This window comes from Pinus tabuliformis, chromosome 4_1 (genome assembly GCF_031772625.1).
Source record: "Pinus tabuliformis cultivar Carrire ecotype Pingquan chromosome 4_1, CPIR1, whole genome shotgun sequence".
Classification (NCBI taxonomy): domain Eukaryota; kingdom Viridiplantae; phylum Streptophyta; class Pinopsida; order Pinales; family Pinaceae; genus Pinus; species Pinus tabuliformis.
In genome coordinates this window covers 112,300,656-112,320,218 of record NC_142303.1, presented here as the reverse complement: position 1 = coordinate 112,320,218, position 19,563 = coordinate 112,300,656, and the positions used below count along the sequence as shown (strand labels likewise).

Sequence of the window (19,563 nt, the reverse complement as noted above, 5' to 3'; positions counted from 1 at the left end):
TTCTCAAAAAGAAATTCTTATGCTGTAATCCTTTCAGAAGTTAATAAAGAAAGTGATGGAATTTCTCGGATTTTTGAAGTGTTGAATGCGTCCTGGTGTCTGTTGGAAACTGCTGGATTCCTGTGTATCTCATCATACAATAAGTCTCTGTAACTCTCTCTGTTATGTATTTCGTTTGTTAAAATCCATATATGTTATCTGATTTTCAATACTAAGCAACAAGGAAAAAGAATAACTTTCAGGATTTATTCACTGAGTACCCTGAGTTCAATCTGCGTTGTTAATGAATGTTTTCTTCAGCTGTAATCTAGATAAGTGTAATTCTTAATTGCTGCACTTTCAGAATACACCTTTCACAGTGGCCTTTGTCACAGGAATTCAAGTTTTGCTCCTGTGCAGCGTGCTCACTTTCACCTCACCAGCTTAATAGAAAATTCTTAATTGCTTTCTGTTGGTTGACATACATCGCCATTTAAGCTAACTTTGTTTGTCTAAGATTCACAATAGGCCCTACAGTTTGAACACCACCGATCCTGCATATCAAATCATTTCACAATTCCAAACTCCATTGCCCAATGGTATTTTACTCTCTAAACACTATATCATAAGACCTGAAAGAAATCCTTCAACCAAAACATAAACCAAAAACCTGAGCATAATAGCTAGCCTAAAAAACCATCATAACAGAGACAAATCATAAAGAGAGAGCCCTCTCTGATTACAGTTTGGCTAGAAACTGTGATCCAAAGATTGGTTAGCGGTTACCCCGGCCGTATTCCCTTGGGAGTCATAGGGAACAACCTGGGTGTTAACAGAATGTATCAGGGGAAGCTACAATGAAGGCTTTGTTGTTGGGAAAAGTATCCAATACGGAATGACCCTATCCCACTCTAAGGGTGATAGTACCTCAGCAACAATCAAAGCAAAGCTATTTGAGATTACTTCTTTATGAGATGTAAAATAGGGGAGAAAGAGATCCACTAACCGATGTCTTCCGCTAATGATTGATCCAATCTTCTCTCCTTGTTGCTTGCTCCCAGCTCCTTGCTCTTTCACTGGCCCAGCTACACCAAGATCCTACAAAATGACAAGAGAGGGAAACTACAAGAAGCATACATTCATAATTGATTCAAGGATTAGAATAAATCAAATACACAAGTATAACAATACACCATTGAAACACATGCATATAGGAGAACCTCAAATGCTTTATTAATGGAAGAAGTAAAGTTCAGGAAGTGATACAACCATAAAAGGCCCAATCCAGCATCACCTCCCAGCAGAAAGAAATCTCCTCTTCACCTCCTTCAAAGCAAATCACCCAATAGTTCTATACTCAAACCAACAGCACTTCCTTACATTCACCAGATTCCAGCCTCCCTAGACCTCATGAGAGAGCTCTATATATAGGAGTTTTGGAGAAAGGATGAGTCAGCTTGAGGCTGGCATGAAGCTGACTAGTGTCCTCTCTCACTTCAGTTATTCTTCAGTTCTTGAGTCCACTTGGAGGTTCTTGCTTCCACTTGGAGATCTAGACCCTCTTACTCATCACCAGTCAAATTCTCTGATCCAAGTGTCATTTTGGAAGCTTCCTGGGCATTGACACCTTGAGGAATGACTGTGCCACTTGTCCAAACTTGCCCAGCGTAGGTAGCCTTCTTTGCAGTTGACATTCAGCGCAGGTACACAGTGGAGCAGTTGACATTCAGCGCAAATGCTCAGTGGAGCAGTTGACATGATCCAGAATTGCCTTGTTTTTGAGTGTTTTCAGGTGGAGAACTGATATTTAGTGTTGTGGTTTGCTGACCTTGTTCCTCTAGGGGTAGGAACAACATGTTTAGGGACTTTGGATCCCTTAGATTATGGACATTTCATGCTTCATGCTGTAAGGCACAAAAATGTCTATAACAGGCTTTATGGGACAAGTTAGGGACTTTGTACCAATCTAAGTCTCTGGTGAATAAACTGTTCTTGCGGAAAAAGTTGTATAACCTAAGGATGAAAGATGGAGACTCGGTGATAGAGCATCTGAACGCATTTAATACTGTGGTAAGTAAGTTAGCATCTGTTGATATTAAAATTTCAGATGAAGATAAGTGCATCAGTTTGTTGTGTCCTCTACCAGATTCGTGGGATAGTCTAGTTATTGCAATAGGTAGCAATGCAACTGCCTTGCATTTTGATGAAATAGTTTCATCCTTGCTGACGGAGGAGATGAGATGGAAAAATATGGAGAGCCAGAATGGTGATGCCTTGTCTGTACGACGATGGTCCCAAAACAGAAACAAAAATAAGTCATCGAGTGGGAGATATAAATCTAGTGGGAGATCTAAATCTCTAGGAAATCCTGTAAAGGTGGTGTGCTAGAAATGCGGAAAGGAAGGGCACTTCAAAAGGGACTGTAAATATAAAGCTCCTGATAAAGGAAAGGGATCTGTTGATGCTGCTTCTGTAGAGGTGAAAACCACCTCAGATGAAGGTGGGGATGTGTACTTGGCTTCTTCAAGTACACATGTAGATCATGAGGCATGGTTGATTGACTCAGGTGCATCCTTCCACTTCATTCCCCATAGAGAGTGGTTCTGCAAGTATGAGAAATACGATGGTGGTGATGTCTTCTTGGGGGATGAAAGGAAGGCTAGAATCGTTGGTCGCGGAAAAGTAAAGTTGAAGTTGCAAGGTGGAAGGGTTAGAACACTTCCGGGTGTTTTGCATATTCCTGCATTGGCCAGAAATCTGATTTTTGTAAGCAAGTTGGATGATGTAGGTGTAAAAATAGTGTTCAAGAAGGATACCTGCAAGATGGTTCGGGGAGCACTGGTATTGATGCGGGGAGTTTGGACTGGAACTCTGTACAAGCTGCAAGGTAGCACTATTATTGATGGGTGCAACAGTTCTATGGTTCTTGAAAATGGAGAAGAAAATCTAGTGGTCTCTGGAGAGAAGACCATGTTGTGGCATCAAAGGCTTGGACATATTGGAGAGAAGGGCCTTCGAATACTTCATGGTAAAGGTATAGTAGAAGGTATGAGTAATAGCTCTCTGGATTTTGATTTCTGTGAAAATTTTGTATATGGGAAGTAGAATCGAGTGAGTTTCCCCTCTGGTGGTAAGAGGGCGAAACAGATATTAGAGCTTGTGAACCTTGATGTGTTTGGACTTGTGAAGGTTCCATCACTGGGTAAGTCTGTGTACTATGTATCATTTATAGATGACTTCTCAAGGAATACATGGATATATTTCCTTAAGAACAAATATGAAGTCTTTGACAAGTTTAAAGAATTTAAGACTCTGGTGGAAAACCAGACAGAGAAGAAGATAAAGGTGCTGAGGACAGATAATAGTGGAGAGTTTTGCAGTAAGGAATTTGAAGAACTTTGTAAGAAGTGTGGTTTAGCACGGCAAAAGAATACTCCATATACACCTCAACAAAATGGAGTTGCAGAAAGAATGAACAAGACGTTGATGGAAAGGGCAAGAAGCATGCTCAATGGTGTCAGGTTAGGACATGAATTCTTAGTAGAGGCAGTGGAGATAGCATGTTACATAGTCAACAGATCACCTTCATCAACGTTGGAGGATAAGACTCCACAAGAGGTATGGACTGGTAAGAAACCCTCTCTTTCACATCTGAGGGTATTTGGATGTGATGCATATGTACATGTTCCAAAGGAGAAAGGAACCAAGTTGGATAGTAAATCTGAAAAGTGCATCTTTATTAGATATAAAGATGGTTTAAAGGGTTATAAGCTTTGGAACCTAGTAAAAAGGAAGGTTGTGTACAGCCAAGATGTGGTGTTTATAGAGGTGAAATATGTATTAAACATGAAGTCCAACCAAAGGAACTTGAGAAGATGGAGTTTGAGCTAAAGGAGGAAGAATCAAACTTTACAGCAGAGGAGGAATCAGAAGATGAAGAGCCACAAACTTCGGGTGTGAGAAGATCAGTTCGAGAAAGAAGGCAGCCAGAAAGGTATAGTCCATCTGCTTTCTGTTCAAATTTTTCTTTGGCTGTTACTGATGATGATCCTAGAACTGTGAAGGAAGCAGTAGATTCAGATGATGGAAAACTCTGGAAAGAGGCCATGGTAGATGAAATGACATCTTTGCTCAAAAATGAGGCTTGGGGTCTGGTGGAGTTTCCGACTGGAAGAAAACCCATTGGTAGCAAATGGGTGTTCAAGAAGAAGACAAATGAAGAAGGAAAGGTGGAGAAACACAAAGCTCAGTTGGTAGCAAAAGGTTATTCCGAGGTGCCGGGAATTGATTTTGGTGATTTTTTTTCTCCTGTTGCCAAGGTAACTTCTATTAGATTACTTTTATCTGTTGCTGCTACTTTTGATTTTGAGGTAGAACAGATGGATGTGAAGACAACATTTCTTCATGGGGATTTGGAAGAGGAAATATAGATGAAGCAACCTGAAGGCTTTGTGGTGAAGGGTAAGAAAGAACTGGTATGCAAGTTAAACAAGTCTCTATATGAGTTAAAACAGTCACCAAGGATGTGGTATCAGAAATTTGATACATTTATACGTGGACTTGGCTTCACCAAAAGCAAAGCAGATCATTATGTGTATTTTAGATTAATTGGTGACCGTGTTATTTATATGGTCTTGTATGTGGATGATATGTTGCTGGTTGGAAATGAAAAAGAAATTATCCAGGATTTGAAGACCCAATTGTCCTCCAAATTTGACATGAAAGATATTAGTGCTGCAAACTGTATTTTGGGCATGGAAATTAAAAGAGATTGGGCAAAGAGGAAGCTCTGGTTAAACCAGAGGAAGTATGTTGAGACAATACTGTAGAGATTTAATATGCAGGATAGTAAACCAGTGAAGGTTCCTATTCCTGTAGGTGTGAGGTTATCTATTGAACAGTGTCCTAAGACACAAGAAGAGGAAGAGGACATGTCCTGTGTTGCATATGCAAGTGCAGTCGGTAGCCTGATGTATGCAATGGTCTATACTAGACCAAACATTACACATGCGGTGGGAGTATTGAGCAGGTTTATGTCAAAACCAGGGAAGGAGCACTAGACAATAGTGAAGCGGGTTTTTAGGTATTTGCATGGCACTAGTGATTATGGTTTGTGCTACCAAGGAAGAACAGGATTGGACAAAATTTTGGATATTCGTGGCTTTGTTGATGCAGACTGGGCTGGAGATCTGGATCAAAGAAGATCTACAAGTGGGTATGTGTTTAACCTATTTGGAGGTGCAGTTAGTTGGATGAGTAAGAAACAATCTGTAGTGGCACTATCAACTACAGAGGCTGGATACATGGCAGCCACTCATGCAAGCAAGGAAGCAGTTTGGTTGCAGAGATTGTGTCCAAGTATGGGATTAGTACAGGGAGCTATAAGGATAGAATGTGACAGCCAAAGTGAAATTTTCTTGGCAAAGAACCCCGTATATCATTCAAAGACAAAGCACATTGATGTTCAGTATCACTTTGTGAGGGATATGATAGAAGACAAAAAGGTGTTGTTGGTAAAGGTGGACATTTTGAAGAATACTACAGATGCATTGACAAAATCTGTGAGCTCTGAGAAGTTCTCTTGGTGTAGAGAGACAATGGGCGTTTCAGGGCTGGAAAAATGACTAAGCTCTCTTGTGGCCCCCTATGGAAAGAAAACAACAAGTGGGAGAATGTTGGGTTGTGTTGTATTCTTTCCACGACTAGCCCACGTAGTTAACTGGGGGGTTAGAGGGGGGGCGGAGCCCCCCTTCATTGTGCCGATTGTGTAGCCGGGGGGGTCACAGGGGGTTTGAGGCGTACCCATAAGCCCACTTTATGGGGTTTGGGGCAGTGCCCTGGAAAATTTTGGTTTTGGACCCTATGTTAGGTTGGGTGGAACCACCTATGGTTTTGTGCATGATTTTCACACATGTTTTTGGACGCGATGGTTTTCGGTCCATGGTATTGGACGCAATGGTTTTTAGTCCATAGTATTGGATGCTTCGACATGTATAAATATGTATTATAACATGAAAGGAACATAATGAAAAATCAAGCTGGTAGTCCCGGTTTTGGGATCCAGGCGAAAACATCTATGTATATGTGTTGTATGTGTTATGCTCTCGCATTGTTTATTTTCTATGTTCTAGAATTCGTATGTAGGTAATTTTTGTATGGGGTTAAAACCTACAAGTTCACCCTTGGCTATATATACCCCTCAATTGTACATGCAAAGGAATTTTCACCATGGCTCCTCCCACATATCCTTGAGAGTCTGTAATCTTTTCTTTAAGGATCGAGCAGTGGCTTCAATGCCCCGCTATCGGGGTTAGTGATGTATGGTGTATGAATGTGTCTTGGAACTTTTACTTAATTCAGAAGCCCGTTAATAGGTCGACACGTCTTAACACATGTATTGTATTCGTTTGTAAGACTATCCTTTGGATGCTTGTAGTGCATGTGATTTTAACCTGTACTAAGATAGTTGAACTATTTCAGGTTTTTAGTGCATATGCTGTTGGAATTGTGTTGTATCAGTTGTTAATGTTGTCTTTCCCGTGTGGACTACTCAGCCAAACACTCAATAGTCCCATTCTTGTAAACTTCTTATAATGATCGTCACACTCGTGTGGACTACTTCGTTGGGTGTTGTAAGTGCTACATGTTCACCTTTGTGTTTGTGACTGTCGTATCCATGTTGACTACTCCACATGAAGCTGCACAGATGTTGCTATGTTGTGTGTCTCTAACAGAGTTGGGACTATTCCCTTTCGACTTGAGACTCATCCTCACCTTATCCCTATGCAGTGAAAGAACTTTGACACAAGTGACACTAAGAACTCACCTAGCACATGACCTCGTTGTTTGAAGACTAAGTATACCACTCTCATGTGCTGACAAGCAAGTGCTAAGCCATATATTTAAGATAATGGCAACTGGGCCATCATACCAGATGGGATTCCTACACCAAACGGTGTGAGGTCTAGTTGGGACATCATACCGGGGAGATCCCCTGAATGTTGGCATATCCAACACCAACAACACAGAATGAGATGTTAAAACACTTGAAAGAACCAATAAGGATAGTCACGGGCTTCACATAGTGCATACCTCACCAATCATTTTTTAAATCACCCCTAGCCTATATTTCACTGAGATGAAAAGAGCTTGGAAGCTACAAAAGTGGTATCTTCAACATACCTCACTTTGCATAGAGGGTGACTTTCGTTGTTAATAGCTTGTTATTGGGTCTAGAAAATGGATCAATTAGAATCTGCGGATTTGACTCCCTGAACTGGTTCCAACATTCAAACATGGCCTCTCCAATGGCACTCCATAGTTCTACATAGCAGATCCATGACTCTAGCATCTCAACGCATAAGCAACATCAATTCCATACGACCTTAGTCTCAGTGGCAACCTATCTTGGGCACTGCTCCACACAAGCTCCTACTGCTGATTAAAACACATGCTCTAATAATTAATCGAACAAAGATCCCTTTTCAAATATCCTCACCCACAATGCACATCCTTTTCACATGCAGGATTGTCTCTATGCTCACCGCACGATCCCACACACAAAACCGTAGCTCACAAGACCAAACTGCTAAACTCGCGTATTGGTAGGGACCATGTTTCCATGTCTGCAAGGTGCAGTTTGGGGCTTAACTCTGCTCAGGCCAGTTTAATTCATTTGAATTCCACTCACGATCTGAATTTCAAATAAATAGACTAGAGGAGTGAAAACAATGAGTCTCTCCTCATGTTGGTACACATACCACTTTGCTTGGACGCAATGCTAGCTAGAAATAACACAACGCTCCAATGTGGCCACACACACCATGGATGTTGGTAGTACAATGCTTTACACACTTGCTCTTGTCAACTTGACCACAACAATGACACGGATAGATTGCCCAAAATACACAATACACAAATTCTTCTCCATACATGGACTCCTCTAATCGTGTTGCATAATGCACACCACAATACTTTTTAGCCATTCTTAAGCCATGCCACCACACCATGCTTCAAATATTGTGATACAACAAATGTCGACTTATTAAAATATTGATTGTGGAATGACTTCGTCGTTGGCCGTTTTCAACTGTCTTAATGTTAAGAGAACCATCACAGACAGACTCTTCCAGATTCTAGAGAAAATAAGCGCACAACTTTTCATCACCATACGTAAGACTGGCTACTCACATTGTCATTAAAAACATGAACAGACAAAACATGCGTGCCATAAAATCTATTCAGTAAATAAAAATACACAAGCACACATACTATATTTCCCTTGACACTCCCATGAGGGAGGCTAGGCCCATACGGGCTCTGATAACAATAAATATTTTCTAAATGCACTACAAATTGTATTCACATGAAAATAATAATACAATATAAATACATCAAGCTATGTCTCAAGATAGTTAGTCTATCTTGGACATACAATATCTTGGTTGAGTGAATATCTCAACCACATACCAATCTAGGAAGCTAACTAGTTGGAGATAATCTCTTAACCAACTAGACCACAACAAACTCCCAAATAATAGGAACATACTCCTGAACATAGAATGAATCACAACAAGGAAAAGTAGGAATTATATTTTTGCAAGTGAAGTAATGTAGTTAGTCGCTTTGGGTCCATGTGGTCATATTGGTTCATTGAGAGCGTTCTTCGATGCACATTGTGAAGTTATTTGAATAATCTATAGTTTGTTATACACTTTTATGGTTGTACATGTATTTCATATACATTTATTGGTATATATTAACCACATTTTATAATGTGGTTGTGTCATTTTAATTAGATACTAACAAACCACATTAAAAACCTTAATGGTAATGAATTTGAAGTTCATTAATATATATGAGATACTTGAATAATATTATGGTTCATGGCATTGCATTCATGCATTTTTCAAGTGTGATTTCTCTAAGAAATTTGAGCATTTGTATTATTACATTATGTTATTTTTTATGAGTTGTGATGATTCCTAGTGTATGGATATTTGAAGGAATAATTCTCTCAACTAAAATGTGGTCATTTGATTAGTCACAAATTTGAAAAGATTCAAATTTTTATGCAGTAGAAATGTGTCTTTTATAATTTTGAGACTTCTCTTCCTTATGATTTATTTATAATGCTTTGAGCACTATAGTCACTATCTCAATAATCAAACCAAAAGAAACAATATTAAAGCCTATAAGGAGAAATCTAAAGTAAGAGCATCACCTATGGAGTAACATTGAGTGATAATTTTTGCATTTCCATTAGGTGATTAGGTGATTTTCACTTTGATCATTAGGGAAAACATTAATCATTAGGGAAAGCTATCATATGATTTGATTTGAAATTGTGTTTGATGGCTTTTTAATTTTTTTTCATTTTATCATATAATATTTAGAAGCATCTTTGACACAAACCATTAGGGAATTTTTACTTTAACATTGAGCCAAAATCAAAGATTTCATTGCCACAATCTTAAATATGGCATATTTTGAATGTTCAAATCCCCCTAATGAACAATTGGATTTAAAAGGCTTTCATAAGAATCCCTAAATTAATAGTTGGACAGATTTGAAAAGATGTTCAAATGACCCTTAATAGAAAAAATGGGACATCTAATGTGAAGTCAATTTTGAAGATGCCTAATGAAATGTTGGGGACTACAAAAGGAAGAAATTTTGTAATCTCTTAATGAGTTGTTGGATACCTTATAACTATCATGGTAGATAGGGAGATGTTGCCCAATGAAGGAAGAAGCATTTGTAAAGCTACAAGTAGCTATCCAAGATCATTAGAGAGCAAGGGTATCATCCATTCTCCTCTTCAAGGAAAAAGTCATGACTGAGACAATTATGGTAAGATCACATTCCTTAGAAATTTCTCAAGAATAACTTGGTTGAATTTGAAATTCATACTAGATGCATTGGGTTGATGTTGTTAAGGAAGATGTGCTATGATGGACAAGGTCTAGGCAACAGAAGGTAAGGTGTCTTGAGCCCCATCTTAGCTATGCTAAGGGTCAAGCATGAATATCTGGGTCTTGAAGGTAGAGGGGAAAATCCTATGACCATGAAGACTAGATTTGTGAAGGAAAAAGACATGACATAGTTGGTCAACTCATTAGAAGAAATAAAAATCATACATGAAGGTGGTATCCAACTACCAACTTGACCTTCTTATGGTATATTGTAGAATGGTAGTGGTGAGAAGAGTTCAAAGAACCAACCTACACTTGCATATAAAAGAAGTGGAAAGAAGATCAACCAGAACAAGAAAAGAAAAGGCAAGAAGTCTACATCAAATAAGATACCCCTTGTTTGTCACTATTTCAAGAGGAAAGGACATAAGATTACTAGTTGTTCGTAGGCCAAAGAATGTCTCTTTTGTGGGAAGAAAGGTCATGTTGAGGTGCTTTACTAGGACAAACAAGTCACATGCTAAAACCAAACTATTTTCAAAATAAAAAATGGAAATAACACTTCCATGATCCAATAGTAAACACCAAGACACATGGAGAGGACGAGGATGAAAAATACTCTATAGAGTAGTGCCAAAAAAAATTCCCACCATTGTAAGTTGAGTAGTTGAGTAGTTGAATTCATCTAGAGCTTCACTAAATAAATGACATAACCAAGACAAGAGTGTGGAGAGTGAAGAGTAAAGAGGATGAAGAGTTTCCTACATCACTAGTGAAAGGAGTATAGTTGTCTAAGGATTTGCAACAACACAAGATGTCATCCTCACTAATGAATCAAGCAATTATTAGGGGCAAGAAAGAGAGAGAAGAGAAGGATCTTAACCATAGGTTGAAATTCATTTCTTTAAAATCTATATAAAAAATGACTCACTATATTTTGAACTAGCTTATTAATGATCAAGTTTGCTGTAATGAACATGTAAGTGTATGCAAGATTGTCATTCAATTGGCATGGCCATGGAAAATTGTTTTAATGTTAGGAAGTAATTGGTACTAGAAAAATAATCTTGTCCCCACCTCCTCTTGTGGAATTTTTTTGGACTGACATAACATGTTTGGTTCAAACTAAACAAGAAGGCCAATGGACAATTCAGTTTCATTAACTTCCAAGATGGACCATCTCCAAGCTTCAGAGAGACGGGAATGAATGATGTATGTAAATTTTGGAAATGGAGATTTCTTAGAGTTGAGAATTAATTAGTACAAGTCTTCTAGATTGTAAGAACAAGCAAGTCAACAAGTAAAGCTAGAGCTATTTTCATAATATAGCTAGTAGCTAGAGCCATGAGCCAAAGCTAAAGCCATGAGCGAGAACTAAAGCCAAATTTAGAGTTGTAGCTAGGAGCTAGAGTTAAAGTTATATTCTAGAGAATTAGATAGAACACACATTGATCTAGAGTGGTTTCCTCTAAGCTTTTGTAGACCAAAAGCCTCTCAATGAAGAGGTGTGATCTTAAATGACTCTAAACGAGTGAACAATTGTATGACTTGGTACTTGCAAGCATAATTTGGAAGCTAATAAACATTGGTCACTGTGTAAATGATAATGCAAAGTAAGGCTAAATAAGTTAAAATATAAGAAAACATGAATTAATTACAATAAAATAGGAGATAAAATATTGAGGAATAGGGAATGAAAGGTTATGCTTGTTGGTTTTCCAATTACCCTAGCTTTCCTTATTTCTTATTTTATTTCTCTCTTGAAGGGTCATTTTTCTAGGGAGGTGAGGATGCCCAAAAAACCATTAGTGGCATTCTAACTAGAGATAGTCAAAATAAGGGTATTTAGCAACAATTGAATGTTATTTTTCCCATTAGGGTTTCCCAGGTAAATCTCTTGTCAATTATGTATCAAATTTTAATGTTATATGACCTATGTTAGACTTCATTATGATTCCCAACTACATTTAACGAATTGCTATGAACATTTCTTACAATATTATGCTTCGTTCTTTTATAAAATTACTTATTAGTGATTATTTTATTAACCACAATAACTATAAGTACCTTGTTTACAACTCAATGTTGGAGAATGTAGACAATAATGGTCATACACTCATTTTGTGACCTTATTTGTGCATTAACTTACTAGTAAATGGAGAGAATCAAACATTTAACGAATTATTTATCATTTGATGAAGACAAGGTCAAGCCTTAGCTTTCATAGAAAACTAGCTATGATATTATCATTTAATTATTGATAATTAAATAAAAAATATGAATCCATATTCCAAAATAAACACATCTATAGACATAATTAATCATAATTACAAAAATTAAAAATTATATTTACATTATTTATATTAAAACATGAAATATATGATGCTAACTCCATCTATCACCATGTATGTAGTGATATAATATGAAACTTTCATCTAACACCATGTAAACCATATAAGACTAATCCTAAGTGCAGATGTTAAACCTGCACTCCATAAAGCTTGAGAGGGAGTTGTTCTTCGAACTTCATTCATCGCTGCCTCCTTAATTTTAACCATATTTCGGCTAATTGTCTTCCATCGGACTGGAATTAACATTCTTATGTCTGGGAAATGAAGTGGTTTAGAATGTGCGACTAACTAATGGAAGCTCTTTCAACCGCGTGCCGCTCCCATCATAGTCAAGTCACCGGATCCTTGCCTGGAGTTACCTAGGCATCGAATAAGCTGTTCTACAATCTAATTTCAATAGAAGATGTCACAGTGGAAGATGCTAAAGGATTTACAGGTTCAGCGGAGGAATTGAAAGGCAAGGGAGGACTGCTCACATCGTCTCCATTTCCCTCTAACATTTGAACAACCCTGCTCATACATGGACGATCTCTGTAGTTGTATTGGACGCACCATAACCCAATTTTAGTGAGTCTCATTGCCTTCTCCTCATCTTCTACTTCCGTTGCTCTGCCTCCTCTCAATCTCATCCCCAGCTCACCACTCTCAAGCAACTTAAAAGCCCACTCAGGAAAGTACAGTTGACTGGAACGACTAACCTGCGCATCAATATTCTTTCTCCCCCCAACAATCTCTAGCAATAGCATTCCGAAACTATAAACATCTGATTTATCGGTAACAGGACCCAGATCCCCCGACCACACCTCCGGCGCAACATATCCGGGCGTCCCTCTCGCGCCAGTCATTGATATATGGTCATCTCCCTTCCCACATAGTTTTGCCAGACCAAAATCAGCGACTTTTGGTGTGAACTCAGAGTCCAGCAATATATTGTGGGGTTTGATGTCGAAGTGTACGAGGCGCTTCTCGCAGTCTTGGTGTAAATATGCAATTCCACGAGCAGCACCCAAAGCTATTGAACACAATTGCTCCCACCTTAAGACTTGTTCCTTCCCTTTTCCGGCAAATAAAAATTTCTCCAGAGACCCATTAGCCATGAATTCATATACAAGTGCGCTTGTAAAGCTTTCAAAGCAATACCCCAACAGGCGAACCAAATTGACGTGATGGACCCGTCCAATGGTGGCCACTTCATTCATGAATTGAATCTCACTGTGTCTATGCCGATCAAGAAGCTTGACAGCCACTAGAGCACCGTTCTGAAGCTTTCCTTTATACACCACACCATAACCCCCTTCTCCCAACTTTTCTGCAAAATTGTTTGTCATCTTCTTGAGGTCAGATTGTGAGTATCTGGTTGGCATTTCATAAGCGTATTCCTTCAGGAATTTCTCCACCTTTGAAACAGAGTTACAAGTTCGAGGAGGAGGAGGTTGCTTTCTCTTTCTATAGAACATCAAGAACAGTAGTAGTGCTAGTATTGTCAACGCAGATCCTCCAATGGAGCAACCTGCGGTGGAATGAAGACATGGATATCAATGTAACCTTCATACAACCCCAAAATGAATATTAATGAAATAAAATGAATATTAATGAAACAGAATGCAAATTTTTTTTAGTAGATAACCACCCACTGGGATTTAAACCAGTGAACTATCCCAAGGACTGTCTTAACAGTACATCCATTCACTGTTAATCAAAAGCAAAATCACTAGAGAAATGGAAAAATGAATATTAATGTAATTGGAAAAATGAATATTAATGTAATCGGAGATACAAAATAGGGAGAAATCATATTTACCTATTATAATCGCCTTCTTTGAACCTCCTGTATCAATGATCCACAGTTTTGTGTAAGATAATGCACATTTGACAGATCGGGAAACACATATACATAACATGATTCAAAAGTGGTGGTAAAATGAGGCATTTAAGAGAATTGAAGCACTGAGCTTTGTAATCAAATTTGTGGTAGGCTATCGGGAAACCTACCATTGTCGCGGCATTTGCCTTCCGTATACGATGTGCCACGAGGACAATAGCACGGAAAAGTTTCAGGTTCTGAATTATTATAACCACAAATTCCGTGACTATCCAGACATGGGGCACAGCTTGGGTGTTCGCTCCCGTCGTAATACCACGTTATCTCAAAACCCTTCTGTAGTAAATTTTGATCAAAATAGGACTGGGGAAAAGGGTTCTGAATTGGTAATTGAAAATATGTTTTACAGTGGCCTGCCCCCTCTGAGTCCACGTCTGAATCCACACTGTATTGCCAATTATCTTTACATAAATAAAGGTTTTGGACTCCAGGAATCTTCAGAAATGTCTCGTCACAGTCCTTCCAAAATGTCATAGTGGTGTATCCGTCGGCCAAATGGAAAATCTCAGGGTCAGGCAACAATTCTTTATTGTAGGTAACATTAAGAGCATGACAGAAATCAGCCTGGAACCAGATGTCGTTAGCAATTGTCAAGTAATGGCTGCCATATCCCCCGAGGAGACCGGCGTCAGTATGCGATATTTGTATGGACTAATATCTAGCACAGGGGTGCCCTGGTCATTTGGACCACAATCAAACTGAAAGTCAGGGTCACCACACCCGCTGCCAGTTTTCCCAAAAGGATATCTGAATTCAACGTGCCCACAATGTTTAGATGTATCAGAAAGACATTCCTCGTACGGAGTGCCGAGACATGATCTTGTGGAGCAGAGCAAGAGGAGGAGAGCAGATGTAACAGCAAGGCAAAGATGAACAGTGAGAGGAGTGAGAGGCATTGAACTCATGGGAAGAAGAAGGACTCGTATTCTCATGCTCTACTCTGGTCTGCTCTTCTGATGGAGATAAAAATAATCAAAAGCGGCTTCAACTTAAGAGAGGAGGCGATTGACAAGAAATATAAGAAGGGGGTTCTGCAAATGCAAATACATTAAGAAAAAGAAAGGACATGCAATTGGAGAGAGTGGGCGCGAGGGAAACGGCATGAAATTGCATTGCAGGTTCAGAAGACTTCAAAGTCAACACGCCAATTAGACTTTGCTTGACTTCTCGCCTGTAAAGTCTGTAATTTCGTTGTTACTCTATTTCCGGACACGAAGTTTCGATGTTGCTTCTGTTGTCCATGAAAAATGAGTGAAATTCCACACGCCATCCCGCATCCGTGACGACTAGAAGGATCTCTGAAAAGGGCGGGTGAAGAGACTTCCTGCTTGTACACAAACTTACTACGCCCAATTTTGTAATACATGATCGCTATTTTCTGTATTGGAGTGAAGTTTTGTTCCTGGGTTACCATATTCTGATTTTACAAGACAAGTGGATGAAAGGTACATTTTTCACACGGGCGAATGAATACACACTTTACCAAAGACACACATATTGAAGCATCTCCTAAGGTGTCTAAGGATATAATAACCCTTTCTTGGACAAAGACAAAGGGATGTATACGAATTCAATCTCTCTTGTATTTTTATTTGGTCTTACAGGTTCACGTAAAGCCAAAGTTTCCACAGAATCACTCTAATTCTATTATGGCCCACCTAAATAACATTTCTTTGGTGACAATCGGGAATTATTGCCAACCGCAATACCATTTCCTTGGTGACAATTGGGAAGAACAAAGCGGTAGCGAGTGAAACAGTGTAAGATGCTAATTTCAATGAAATTTGATCTTTCTATTTATGTCTAAGTTTTTTTGACTAGCGGAATTGGCAATGGCGTTGGTATCCGGTTTTTTTGAAAGGTCAATTTATAAAAAGAATAAAGCTAAATACCATTTATGTTCTGACAATTCAGAAAAACATAGTATTTAGTGATTGAAATCCAACCTATTCAAAGACTAAGTTTAGCCTTAATTTCAAGAAAAAGTATGAAATGGAGGAACTAAGTTTAGCCTTAATTTCAAGAAAAAGTATGAAATGGAGGAAACTTGGTTACAAAAGTGTAGAGTAATCCGATTTTGCTATACATATAGAAACATGTATAGATGTCGATCTCCCCTATTGTCATAACTTGCGGAAAGTTTGAGAATTGGTATAAGTGGTGGCTCCAAAAAAAATTGTTTAATTAAATTTAAAAAGAATTTAATTAGCATATTAGTTATAGTTGGAGTGGGTTTATATGTTTTAATTTTATTTACTATATCAATTATTTTTAATAAAAATTATATCTCATTTTTTTATTAATTTTTTCATATTGATTTCAATTGGATTTTATGTTTCACTCTCTTTTTGGGTGGTCTTCATTTTAGGCTACTCTCATATTCTTGTAGGAACACTTTTAATTATTGTCTTCATTTTTTAGTACACCCTTCTAGGGGTGTCTCTGTCATTATTGACTCACTAGATATATTTTTTCTTAAAAGTAGTAACATATTTCTTACTAAAATTGATCAATTTCTTGTCTTGGTTGCCACTTAATAGTGAAATTTGGACTTGCCTCTATGCACATTGATGATAAATGATATCCCAAGCTTGATGAGGTAGTATTAGTTGGCCCTCCTCATGGAGATTGCATTTTACATGTACATATAGGAATTCCCAAACGCAACTCCATATACATCTAGTCAAATATCGGATTTATTAATTATACTAAGAGGGAAGGAGGGGCGAGAGAGAGAGGGCAGAGGGAGTGAATTAGTATAATACAAATTTTCACTTATTTGAAACAATTAATCATAAAACAATACACCAATCACATTAGAGTATTGAATGCAAGATATATATGGAAACTCATTTGAGAGAACCACAAAACTTATTTTCTTTATATGATAAAAGTGGGTGCCAAGCTACAAGAGACACCAATCCCCTCATCTTTGCAAGCACCAACCACCTCATATTTGCAAGTACCAACTTGTTGGAGACACCATTCCCCTTAGATTTGTAAGTACCATCTTACTGGAGAAACCAATCCCCTCTAAATCTACTAATCCAATTTCTTCTATCCTCTAGATCTTTATTTCATCACATTTTCAAACTGGATTTGCAGGCACCTACTTTAATTCTTATAATGATAAAAACTCTTTAATTCATATCTCATTCCTATCTTTTCTTTTACAACAATGGCCTTTTATTTGTAATTCACTAGCAGTCTTCTCTAACAGTGCACATCACAACACTATTTTACACACTACTTACAGGCTCAGATCTCACAATTCTTAGCTTCACACACATTGGTTATGCGTGTTTGCTCCATTTTTCCACCGCGTTGTCTCTATGCTTTCTTTTTGTCTCATACATGACTAGATCTCTACAAATCTCTTGTCTCTTGACACCAGTTGCACATTCACTTCACCTTCTATCTCTCCACATGCACATACTATTATTACATGTCTGCTTTCTTCACTCATGCTTATTTATGGCATATATGTTCTCACATATGCTTTGATCACCACATTGTCCAATAACTGCTTGTTACTATTTATAACTTGTCACATTCACTTTACCTTTTATCTCTCCACATGCACATACTATTATTACATGTCTGCTTTCTTCACTCATGCTTTTTTATGGCATATATGCTCTCACATATGATTTGATCACCACACTGTCCAATAACTGCTTGTTACTATTTATAACTCTTCACACTCTCTTTTCTCTGTTTGGTTTTATCTTCACACTTTTTCTTACCTGGGCGTTTTCTTTTCTTTTAATGATATGCAATCATTTCTTGTAACCAAATCCCTAGCAAAACTATAATTTCTAGATTCATGACCTTTCTCAACGAATTCTTCAACATTTGTTGCTACAAAACCAATACACTAAGAAATTTTGACCAAAACAACTTCATTGTGGAAACTAGAGCAACTCGAACGCTTCCAGTCCCAAGGCCAGTAACAGAACTTTACTTTGGCTACAATCTTTATTGTTTTCCACAACTAACATCTAACTATCCTATTACTCTGAGACTTTTCCTCTTGGGACAATCCATTGCCTTTCCTATTTGAACATATATGAGACCCACAAGTGTTGTCACAATGGTTGTTACATGATTTTCGTCTATCATCGGTTAAAGCACCAAGGTTCCTTAACACATAAAAACTTTACCAAGCAAGGTCCTAACATCAATCTCAAGGCATTTGAGTCTACTACATTGTGCCTCCATAGGCTAATTATTGAGCGCCACCTAATATTTTTCCATGTGTCTTACCATGACACCTATTAAGCATTCACTTGACCTATCAAAAATGTCAAATCCTCCTACCACATGTTGCTTCTTGCTACTACTATGTTAGCGGTTCTTGTCACTTTGCATTCCACATTGTTACTACCACCTTACCTGTTTTTATCCCACTTTATGTGGAATTGTGGAACATGTTCTTACCTTCACATAAGATTTTAGTTTGTACAAGCTTTGTTTCCTCACAAGCTTTTCTTTCGCACAAGCTTTGCTTCCACACACAATTTTCTTCCACACAAGCTTTGTTACTACATAACCTTTGTTTCCTTCTTCAACTTCTTGCCTTCTAGCATTCTCGACCTTGACAACCTTGACATTAATGAAAACATTATCAACAAACTCCAACCCTTGGCATCATTATGCACTTTGAGAACTTTTTATCAATCTACCAGTGATTTAATCTGAACCAATTAAGCTCTACTCTGACTCATTTCACAACAAATTTCCAAATTATGCATCAATGGAAAAATTCCATACCAGTAGCCAATCTCTCATGTGGCTTTAAACTAGTTATTCTCTCTGAACTTCAAATGTTTTGATGTTCAAATTCTTTGTACCAAGTTTTCATGTTAATGGAGCATGATTGTCTGTTAGGATCCAACCTTGTTTCTGGGAAAACTAGTGTCTTTTCGATCGACTAGCCCTCTAGGATTAGCAGCTACCCTAGAAACAAACAGTTCAAAGCAATTTGCGATTTCCTCTATGTATGATAGATAAGAGAGAGGAAAAGGAACCAACCTGGATCTTCCGCTTAACTCCTTGCTTGATCTCTCTCCCCCTTGACAGAGCTTGCAACTCCTCTCCTACTTATCTCGGTTCGAGAATACCTGTAGAAACAAAGTAACAAAACACTGTCAAAGCATCTTGATCTATTATATCATAAGCATTACAGAATCATAAATACAATGGAATTCACAAATACACGATTGTATGGAGGAAAACTCAAATAACTTTATTAAATAAAAGGGAGAATTACAACCCAGCTATCTGATCTAGCATCATCCTCCCAACAGCAAAGCCCTCTTCACCCCATGAAAAGTGTTAGGCCCCTATACTACTAGTGTAACCCCTTATTGTTATTAGTACAACCCACTTGTTATATTGATGTACCCATGTAGTGCCCATATTGTTACTATTGTGC

At 38.1% G+C, this 19,563-nt stretch overlaps 1 protein-coding gene across 1 annotated transcript; it reads right to left on the bottom strand.

Annotated features, from left to right (window-relative positions):
- Positions 1-12,287: 12,287 nt before the first annotated feature.
- On the bottom strand, positions 12,288-14,738 carry LOC149174469 (rust resistance kinase Lr10-like). Its single transcript, XM_089422608.1, has 3 exons — positions 14,237-14,738; positions 14,046-14,072; positions 12,288-13,754 (listed from the first exon to the last, which is right to left on the bottom strand). Exons 1-3 carry the CDS (start codon positions 14,598-14,600, stop codon positions 12,625-12,627), a joined length of 1,521 nt encoding a protein of 506 aa, XP_089278734.1. The 5' UTR covers positions 14,601-14,738; the 3' UTR covers positions 12,288-12,624.
- Between the last annotated feature and the right edge of the window lie 4,825 nt (positions 14,739-19,563).